Source organism: Anabas testudineus, chromosome 4 (genome assembly GCF_900324465.2).
Source record: "Anabas testudineus chromosome 4, fAnaTes1.2, whole genome shotgun sequence".
Lineage (NCBI taxonomy): Eukaryota > Metazoa > Chordata > Actinopteri > Anabantiformes > Anabantidae > Anabas > Anabas testudineus.
Genome location: NC_046613.1, coordinates 21,376,882 through 21,388,331, shown reverse-complemented (window position 1 = coordinate 21,388,331; position 11,450 = coordinate 21,376,882). Strand labels below are relative to the sequence as shown.

At 41.1% G+C, this 11,450-nt stretch overlaps 1 protein-coding gene across 1 annotated transcript; it reads left to right on the top strand.

Moving 5' to 3' along the window:
- The first annotated feature begins 495 nt into the window (after positions 1 to 495).
- zmat3 (zinc finger, matrin-type 3) lies at positions 496 to 11,132 on the top strand. Its single transcript, XM_026345735.1, has 6 exons — positions 496 to 616; positions 4,658 to 5,400; positions 5,489 to 5,629; positions 6,150 to 6,316; positions 6,573 to 6,676; positions 9,563 to 11,132. The coding sequence occupies exons 1-6, from the start codon at positions 496 to 498 to the stop codon at positions 9,769 to 9,771; spliced, it is 1,485 nt and encodes a 494-aa protein (XP_026201520.1). The 3' UTR covers positions 9,772 to 11,132.
- Positions 11,133 to 11,450: the final 318 nt, after the last annotated feature.

Here is an 11,450-nt window from a genome sequence, read left to right as displayed (position 1 = left end):
ACTAAATTCCTTTTTAACTATCAGGGTATTTTATTTGATTTGTCCTTAGCCTATCCATACTTTAAGAAAGTCCGTGTGTCCATTAGATCAGAGTATCATAAAGAGGAAGTAGGTGACAGGAGCTGAGCTCAGAGGTGTAACATACATCTCTACAATGTGTCCTGATTGCCACCCATGCAAATCAGCGGCGGTGGCATCGGAAATGGACGCTACCAAGAAGGAAAGGGAAAGTGGAGGGACCTGGGCAGAGTTTATATCCTATAAATTACATTTACCTACCGTAAGAGCCTCTTAATCGACCTTTACTAGTGAAACCCAAATGTGCTGTGTGTACCTGGAGCTTTAGTTGCAGGCTGCCACCTTCTGTATGTCCCTCTCCTCTTGAAATCCCCCCTCCGCTGAAACCCACAGTCTCCGAGCGTGTGGTTGGGACTGTCATCCTGCCTGACCGCCCGGTTTTTGGGGAGAAGTTGGCAAAGGGATGTGACTGCGATGATGGCGCTGCAGCTGAAGAACGGAGATGCAACATACTACCAGAGTGCGGAATACTGCAGAAATTACACTTCGCCGCCTGTCAGCTACGGTGACAGCAGCCATTATCTCGCCCGATTGCCAGGTAAGGGGAGGCTTCCCATATAGGAGCGTGCCTCTAACTGTAAGGAGTCTTATGCGCTAATGTGCAAGGATGGAGAAAACCTTTGCAGAAATGTTGGTAGATGGTGTAAAGGAAGGTGGATGCTGAAGCCGGTTGCCTTGGTAGGTGCTGTCATCATCATAATGTCACATAAAGGGGTGCACCAGCCACCATTCTGCCCAGCTGAATAGAGAGAGCAGGGAAAATCTGAGGTTGTCAAAATGCTCAAATGGTTTCTTGAACGCTGCACAAATCATTTAGCGTCAATGCATATGGCAGTGAATCAAGTGGACCTGCTGTCAGAGCAGGTGAAGAAATACAAACTCAATGGTTGCTCCCCTCCTTCCCTCCACCTTCTGCACTGCTTGATCCGCACAGCTGATGGTGACATGTGGCATTTATGCTGTGAAGTGTTTCTTCGTTGCACCTGCACAGTCGCTACCAAAACTGGTTTTCCCGTTGGATTTAAGGACCTGAGGGCAACATATGTCGTGGTAATGTAGCTGTAAGTATGATGCAGATTTACAGCATGCAACTCATCAAATCCCCTAGATTTCAGGTGCTCTCATTGTAGGAAATGCATATGAGACTGAAAACCAAGGTAATATTTTTAATTTAAAATTTTATATAAACCATTGTAAAATAAGTAAAGTAAAAACAAAAACCTACTGTAATCTTGAATTTCTCTCTAAGTGTGCTTTTTTTCTCTAAATATCAGTACTACAGCTGCAATTTTATCTGTAACGTTTTACTTTTGGTCAACAAAAACAGGCCATTTTGACTCTGGTAACTTGTGATTGGCTTTTGTCTCGACTCTTCTAGACTAAATGTTTAATTTAAGTCATACTAATTAGACTAAAATAAGTATAGGCGTAACTGCAGTTCTAAAAATACACAATGGTTCCCAGCAAGACGTCAAGCCTCTTCAGAAGCTGGATGTCTGAAAGCTGTTTTCTATAAGGATGAATGGATAGTTACAAATCAATATAGTAAGAGCAGCCTAATGCATATGCCAGGTGACTTGTCCTCAAAGGCTTTACTAATGTTAATCACATGGTCAAAGAAAGACGTCTTGACGTTCTGTGTTGTTGAGACGTAAATGTGAAAGCTAGGCTTTACTGTAATGCTACAGTAAGTACATTGCAAAGTACAGTAAGATGCATTCGGTCTTCGCTGCTTTCTGGACTCACTAACTGCCCAGTGAAGCAGATGGAATAAGTGCAGGAGGCATGTGCTTCATAACGCTCCATAATTGATGTGACACAACACAGTACGGCAAGAGAAACTCTAGAGAAAATGCACAACACTTGGCCTATATAGAGATTCTCAGTGGAGGCCATGCGATTGTCAGGCTCCAGGACAGAAAGGGTTTTTTTTTTTTAAACTCAAAAGAAATCTTGAGTCAGAAGTGTGACAAAATCTCAAAGGTTAATAACTAAATTAATAACTTGTGAGATAGTTGCAAGGCATTCATGTTCTCCAACTCAGGCTCATACTATAGCAATACTATAGCCTCAAAGGAACATTAAGTTTGCAAGTCAAAGATTTGTGCATAATTGTTTCATCTCCAAAGCCTCAAATGTAAAAAAACACTGTGAACATGCATTTTTTAGGCCTGGATCGAGGTCTTTGAGAGGAGGAACCTGTCCTTGGCCGATCTACCTCACATTGAAGCTATGGAAAGTAAAAGAACGCACAGACCATTTTACTATTCTGACACCTCTGTGCTTTTGATCCAGAAGAGGATGAAACATCAAGGTTTAATTATTCTGAGGGTCAAGCACCAGTCAATTCTTTTTTCTGTGCAATGGTATATTTCCAAGCTCAACTGATTTCTCTGCTTTGATGTTATTGTGAGATGATCGTATTTTGGATTAAAATATTGCAAAATCTAATTTAATAATGACATTGTTGCCTCTGGAGTTTCTACTCTTTCTCTTCACACTGCCTCATATAGAAGTAATATAGATATTTATGCAGCGGGTTCATGTAGTGGAACATCATTGCGAGATTTCATCATCTACTAGAAAAAGCAGATACCCTCATAATCATAATTAGATGTAAGAGGCTTCAAGTCAGCATTGTAGGGAAAAGGGGTCTTGCAGTTTAGCTAACTAGCAAATGAATGGAAATGGAAATGGAAATGGATGCTGCTGCATGAACTTGTATCTATTACCATCATACCACTGGTTTCTCCCTGTATGATTCATGTTTTGTTTTCAGATGCAGTAATGGTTACATGATATCATTATGCAAAGTTATTTAAAGCCTAAATAAATGAGGCAGCATCACCAAGAGTTGAAGGAGAACATGTCATGAAAGAGAAAATGCATGACATATCAGGGGGATGTGTTTGGAAGGCATTCATCAGAAATGTTTTCCAGCTCATTGTAACTGATTTATGTTATGTACAATATATTCATGTAGTTACATAGATATATTGTGCATGCATGTGTGTATGCACATGATCATATCAAGCAAAGGGTCAGCTAATGAGAAACTCTAGATAATTGGAAGTAATGTACATACTGTATGTGGATCTTGATTGGTGAATCTGGTTCTGAATGTTGTTAATACTGAGTGTTACTGAGCCACGAGGCAACAAACACAAGCTTATTCAAAATTGTACCGGTGTTAAGCTGTCACAGCTACAGTATAATGTTTCTGCACTGCATTTGTGTGTGCCTAAGTCTGCTGTCTTGTTCGGTTTTTCTGTTGATGGAGCTCGATGTTCTGTTAGAACAGCTTTCGTCCACTTCATGCAAACTCAGAACCTCTATTTATTACAAATAAATAAGTGCTGCAGCTCCCAAAGGATGCAAGCAAGCATTTCCTAAAAGGATCTTTTCTGAGCAAAATGTGCTAACAGCACATAATGTGTCTAAGCGGTGAAATATTTATTTAAATGAATAGATTATTCCTTTGCTGGTGTATAGGCAACACTTGTCACTCTGCTGACTCGCTGACAGTCTCATCTTGCAGTTGACAGCACTATAGTAAGGTCAGTGCCTTGTCCAGCATACCTTTCAACTGAGGTCAGTCAGGCCAGGTGACAGACAAGCACTTCGACAGACTGGACAGACAAACTGACAGCAAAGCAGCGTCGGAAACACAAACACTCCAGGGTGTTATTTTGGGTCCATGAATCACTGGCATTGGGCGTCTGATTGGATTCCAGCTGAAAGCTTCGAGCACTGTGAGTTTTTAGACAGCTGTTGACCTTTTACTGACCTGGCAATGTTCACAGTGATACACACACAAATTGACACGTTAGAAAAGTGCAAACAAACACACAAATCAGCACAATCCTATGCTCTGTTTTTCTGTTTCTCTTGTAAATACACACTCATGCTTACCACAAATATACACACTCGCTGTATGAGCTTATTTAAGCCATCACACTCGAGGCTGCGATCTCTTCTGATCAGAAAAGCTGGAGGATTTTTATTGTCACAGTCTCTGTGTGCGTTCTCCTACATGTGTATTTAACGTCCCGTATGCATGACTGCAGGCTCTGCAGCCGAAGTCTAATCTTTCTGATGCCCACTGGACTGTGAGTCTTCTCTGTCCTATAATGTGTTTCGTTTCCATTCACCGTCTCTCCTGCCTCAGTGATCAAATAGGTAAACACTTGTCATTAGTGTCATTGTACACTGGCTGTTTGGTCGAGGTTGCTTCTTGGTGTCTTGTTGATGACAGGACGGTATAATCTGCAGTAAAATCAGATTGTATATATATTTATACACACACAAAATTACCTTAGGGTTACTAGGTTACTACTTTTCACTGATATCTGCAAGAGCTGAGGTGCTCGCTTCACTACATTATTGAAATATGCTCTAGTATTGAAAACACTGCAGACATGAATTGCAGATGTACATACTGTGCATTTGTATTTTTATTGCAATCACATTTGGCTGGATCAATACTGGCTACTGATATTGAATTTACTGTTTTTTTGTACTGTAGTATCTGCACATGTCTTAAAGTAATGTGTATGTGCATTTCCTCTGATTTCCACAGGCCCAGAGGCCATGTTGAAGCCTCCTCTGAGTCTGTTCAGCCATCCCCAGCAGCCTTTCCAACATATGGACTCTCTGCACCAGCTGGGACCTCCACCAATGACGCCTACACAACCTCTCGCCCCACCACCCCTTGTCCCTGCTCAGGCAATTGGACCGCCCACTTTGGCTCATAACCATACTCTAGGTCCCCCTCCTGTAACTGCTACTCACACATTAAGGCCTCCCCACATTACTTCACCTCACACCTTAGGACCTCCTCCAATGGTCTCAGCTCAGCCACTGGGTCCGCCCCCAATGACGCACACCTTGGGTCCCCCACCTGTAGATCACACACAAGCAATAGTGCCTGCAACGATGGACCTCACACAACCATTGGGACCACCACCCCTGAACCCTGCACAAACACTGGTGCCCCCACCTGTAGTGGCACCCGGAGCTGGTCGATTCCCTCTCCCTCTTCCTCCCAGCCCCCTGTCTTGTCCTCCTGCTCCATGCCCAGACCCTTCACAGCTTCCTCCAAGACCTCCAGTGCAGGGCATCATCCCAGCTCCAGTGTCTGGTCTCATCCCAGGTCCTCTTCAGGCAGCCCCAGCAAGTGAGCAGCTCCAGGATGAGGGCTCTCCACTGGAGATGGAGGAGCAGGAGGACTCTCTGGGACTGGAGGAACTGTGTAAGCCACTGTACTGTAAACTCTGCAACGTTACCCTCAACTCTGCTCAGCAGGCACAGGCGCACTACCAGGTCAGTTAGAATACACACTCACACCAAATGGAGAGTATTAAGACACATACATGAATACAAAACTATATCTCCTTATCTGTCTATACAGGGGAAAAACCACAGTAAAAAGTTAAAAAACTTCTACGCTGGCAGTCAACAGCCTCCAGCCATAAGGATCCCTGAAATCCCAGAGGCGGCTGGCCAAACAGCTCTCAGCTCAGGATCCAGCGACAGTGACGCAGCCAGGCAGGTCAGGCACAAGCCTTAGCAACTCGGCACAAACCTACCTAAATGTTACACTTTCAGTTGAGGAGGCGGGTGTACTGCTGCAGAAGTGGCCAATTTGCTGATAGAGGTCATTTCCCTTTGAGGAGGTGGTAGGGAACCGCAGAGTCACTCTGCTTCATCTGAGCAGTGGAAATCCACATAATCCTCTCACAAGTGGACAATTTCCAGTGTCTACATGTTCTAGCTACATTTTAAAGACATACAATGGAATGAAATGATTGTATATAATACATTTTGTTGTGAAGTATAAGGATTTACCATGTAGTTGGAGCATGGGCACCATACTGTAACAGGTCTTGTGTTTCATTTTGTGTAATAACTATCTATGTTAATAACTATCATTAGTTCATATTTTACACTCAAACAGCTTTAGAAGTATTTTTGTCTCTTCCCTCAAACTGAAATATTGCTTCTTTTTCCTCCAGTTTATTCCCAAACTCCTCTCCCCACAAACACTGCATTGCTTTGTCTTGTATCTGCAGGCGCTGTATAAAGGGGCAACCCGGGTCATCTTGGCCACAGAGAATGACTATTGTAAGCTGTGTGATGCCTCCTTCAGTTCACTGGCAGTTGCACAGGCGCATTACCAGGGCAAGAACCACGCTAAGAAATTACGGCTTGCTGAGGCCCAACAGAACTCCAGTAACATGTAGGTTTTTGCTGTGTGGGTTTTCTCATCCTTATTCTACTTCATACAGGCTAAGAATATGTTATGGAAGTTTCCTTGCAGCTAAGGTGAAGCTATGATAAAGGTTTTCTAGAAAGGGTGCTGTTGAATAAGAAGGCTTAAAAAAACTGCTAAATTTAGTTTCATGATTTAGCCAAAAAGCAATGTTGATATTATACAGTATGAGATAATGGTATGTTGTGTGTTTTACCTATTGGACCAAATTTGCATGTTACAGGGAAGGCAGCAATGAGGCACCATCAAGAAGAAACAGGAAAGACGGCAGTGAGTACAGACTGGTCAAAAACCGACGCAGCCCACAGCTACCTGTTTCCATGCCAGGTAAATATTAAAAATAAATCAAAATTAAAGTCAATATAAATATCGAACTCCATTTTCCAAAAAAAGGGGGACTCGAAATTGGGACTATAAATTGTAAAACATATTCAATAGTAACAATAAACAGATGGGCAATGTTCAAATCAACATATTGTGTGAATGATGAGTACAAATCCTGTTTGTCATGTACTGACTTGAAAGGGTACCTTGCACGTTTTGACCATAGATGTATTGTTTTGACAGAACCAGTGCTGGATGCCCGTGTGGACTGATTTTCAGTGTCATACTACAGCTCGATTAAGTCCAAAAAGTTGCAAATTGTAGCTTCGAGAATAATGTTCCTCGTCATAAATTTGAAAAGAGTGAAGATAAAAGGAAGCATCTGGCTATTTATCAGCACACAGTCCAAAAGCCCACAACTGTGACGGTATGGTGGTGCATTTGTGCACTTGCACATCTGTAAATACACCATTATTGCTGAAGGCCTTGCTTATTTCACCAAGACACTGGCAAACCACATTCTGTACATATTTCAACAGCATGGCTCTGTTGTAAAACAGTCTGGGTGCTAAGCTGGCCTGCCCACAGTCCAGACTTGTCACCCACTGAAAACATTTGGCACATTATGCAGCAAAAGAAATAATATAAATAAAGACACAATAGCTGTTTTTGTTGTTGTTATCTGACAAAGTGATATTCCTTCCAATAAATGTTCATCTTAAAAGTGTCAAGCAGTCAACTGTTTATTTAGACTTGCTGGCACTGGTTGTTTCTTTTGGGTTATGTTCCAAGAAAATATAGCTGACACACTCAAGCACCTACATCTCCAGACTCCAGGAGCCGAGGGTGAAATTCTGCAGCATAGTCTGTCTCTTAGTGGTTGAGACTTTATTTTCCCAGAATAGGATGTGATATAATCCGGTCTACAATAGTTCATAAAAGCCGGTGCACATGATATATACACTTCCCTCCAAAAGTACTGGAAAAGTGAAGCCAGTTCCTTTATTTTTGCTGTAGACTAGTCCAACAGAAGGAATTAAAATAGAACAGTAGATTGTGATACCTTCACTCCTGCCCTCTGGAGCTTGTAACTGATGGTACTAACAGTTGTTTTAGGGTCTTTCTTAAGAGTTCCCACAGTGTTTCTGTTCGTAAAACATCTGTTACTGAGTACAAAAGTGGCTGCTTTCTTCATTACAAATGGTTGTACTGGCGATGGCCAATGTTTGTGCAGTGGCTCTGATTGATTTTTTATCTTCTCTTAGCTTAACAACTGCTTGGTTTTTGTCAGTAGAGAGCCCTCTGGTTTTCATGTTGGTTACAGCTCTTAACTATAAATGCAATCTAAACAGGCAAAACCACAATCTGAAACTGAAACACTTAGTGCTATTCATTGTTTAAATAGTCAATATAGTAGGGCATACCAAGGCAACAAAACACTATCTGTCAGTCACATGTTCCAATACTTTTGGTCACATGACAAATTGATGGGTTCTATCTTCTGAGCTGTGAATGGATCCAGACATAAACACCTGAAATGTAGATCTTTTGGTTCACATTCATAAATGTTTTCAGTCTAGAGCAAAAATAAAAGAACTGGTCTCAGGGTTTCAATACATTTGGAGAGAAGTGTATATACTGGCAACTCAAATTGGCTCAGCACAATGTCATTCTCAACTCTGTTAGCTGACTGAGCTGTAACAAATGCCCTTGGAGCAGTTGTCAGAGTAGTGGAGGAATTAAAGCTGCTGCACAAGGCTGAAGTGAAAATAAGCACAAAATACTAGAAAACACCAAAAACACATTTAAACCTATTAGGATTAGAATAATAGAATTGATTTTGCAGATGAATCTTTCGATACGATGTGTTTGTATGTGAGAGAGAAAACAGATACTGAGAAGGTAACGTCACACTTTCTGCTGACATCAACCATTTCTTTATTGCCTTTTCACTCAATTTTTATTTTTCCACAGAAAAAAAACACTAAACACTCATCTCGATAAAAACAGGGCAAAACACGCAGTGGAGCAAATACCCTTCCTCTCTCACCCTCCCTCTCTCTCTTACACACACACCACAATGTTCTGCTGATTTAATCAGTTTTCTTGATAGACAAACCCCAGAATAGCTGCACTCTCTCCTGCGGTTGCCTTCTCGCTGTCTTTTTATCTCTCCCCCATCACCTTCTCATTTTTCTGCCGTGCTAACACACACAAACAAGCAATACTCTTTTTTCCAATGATCCTCTTAGTTGTAATTCCCAATGAGACGTGGTTTGTGTTTATGTGCATCCCTATGTATGTTTATCACATGGTATTATTACATCAGGTTATAATTAAGTGTCTGAGGCTGATAAATATAAATAATTTAACAAGCAATGAGATTTAGTGTCTGTAGGTATGCTAGTGGTCCTGTGAGGCTGCAGTGTTAGAGCAGTGTGTTGAGCTAAATTCAGATGCCAGCATGCTCACAATGACCGTGGTTACATACTGATGCTAACATTTGCCAATATAAATGTGCTCAAACATGTTTTTTTGAACTGACAGTTCAGGAGACACCAGATTTACTACTTTTGCAATCTGTCCAAAAAATGTAGACATTTTGCCTGTAAGTGGAAATGTGAACCTAAAGTCACTGATTCATTCTCTGTGGAGTTTTTGTACAATACTTGATGGCAATTCATGCACCATTTGTTGAGACGTGTCAGTCTGAAGCCACTTTGACATTGCAGTCCAGCACGCTGATGTGGCAAAAAGAAATTGCTGCTCCATCCAGTTGTCATAACAGATAGGACAATGAGCAGTCAGCTATTAATGAGCCTCTCTATGGGTCACTGCTATTAACATCTTTTCTCTTGTCTACCACCTCTCCTCTTGTTCTCTCTTCAGGGCCATACTACAACCCCAGACCAAGGCAGCGCATCCCCAGAGACTTGGCCATGTGTGTGACTCCCAGTGGGCAGTTCTACTGCTCCATGTGCAACTGTGGAGCTGAGCAGGAGACAGACTTCAGGCAGCATTTGGAGAGCAAGCAGCACAAAGCTAAAATGTCTGAGTTAAGATATCGCCACGAGATGGAGAACCTTGGCTACAGCTAAGAGATACATGGGGCAAGGCAAAGAGAGAAAAGACTAGAGTGTGGCAGAATATGTGGGGAGACAGTACAAGACCAAAGTGAATAGGAAAGCAAATAGCCTACTAGTTAATAATGTAGTAAAGGGATTAGCCCAAATAGCCTCAAGATTTTGTTGCAGTTCATTTATAGATTAATTAAATTGAAGCAATGAATGGATTTGATAGATTTTTTAATTAATCAATGTATTATCTTTACTATGACATCTAAGAAAAACAGGCTGCAAAATGAATGCAGATAAAACGAACCATGTATTTTTAAAAGAGTAATTTTAGGCACTTTTGACCCACCACCTATGATTATACTGATTATACTATTGTTGGTCAACTTTCCTCCAAGGCATTGAGTGGGTTGTATTTAAACTCAGGATACAGGTAAATGCAAATGAACTGCAAAGAAATCTTGCGAAGACTAACGGCACACAGAGAGCCAACAGGTCAGGAGAGGGGGCACAAGAACACAAGACACTGACCCACATAGAGATCATGCAATAATGTGGAGTATAGAGGGAAACACTTAGGTTAGATCAATTCTTGTCCTTGGGGAAGTAATCATCACCGAGGACAAAGTTTTAATTTCAGAGATGTTTGCAGTTCTTTTATTTGAGACCCTACAGGTGCTCTTACAGGCTTTGTAGCCAAAATTTCAGACACACTTAAAACCCTTTATCAACCAAGCCGTTTTGGGAGCTGGTTCGGAGCTGGTGCCTAATTTTATAACCAGTTCTTCAGCTAAAGAACCCAGGAAAACTGGCTCCGGAGAGGTACCAACTCTTTACTGATCTAGGACCAAGAACCACGTGAGTCGGAGGCTGATGGCTGAATTATCATGGCCGAATACAACAATTATCAAACGTTGTTGTAAACAGAAAAATTGGTGTGTCATTTGTTAGATTGTTTAACAGCAACTTGACCAAAAGTATAAGTGATGAAACAACATGTAGACTGCTGTGGTTGTGCTTGGTGTTTGCATTGCTGGGAAAACAGAGACTTATACAGCTATAAGTTTATAAAGACGTAATGATGTGGTTCTATGTTGGTTCTCTACCAAGTGGAAAATCAAACCGGTTCATGGGTTGAACCAGCTTTAAACGGCACTGGCACCTAAATAGTGTTGGTTGAAAAGGGGTATTAGTGACCACAGAGCCATGCAGGGCTCAAAAGAGCAAATTCAATGTCTTTACAACCTACTACAGGTAAAAACAAAACTCTACAGCACTATTTACTCATTTAAAAAACAAAGCACAACTAACATCATGTGGTAGAAACAGTGTTAGACTGTTAACTTTAGCTGACGTCTTACCTGTCCTTTAGTGTATATGAAGCTAAAGGCGAAGACCTAGTTTGTGCCTTTAGGGAGAAGAAGGTTATAACATAAGGTTTGGTTAGCAATGAATCTACAGTGTTGATTTGTGTTTTCTATATCCTGTCATCTAAAATTCTTAGAAATAATAAATTCACACACACGTTATGTAAATGTCACCAAATTATTACATTATACATATAATTATAGAGTAATACTAATAGATAAATGATTCTTTGGTTAATGTTAGCCTAGTATATATTGTAAATACTCATAATCTATTTAATAATTATCAGGAATCTTGTACAAAGTGTGCACTGACTGAATGTCGATCAGCACTGT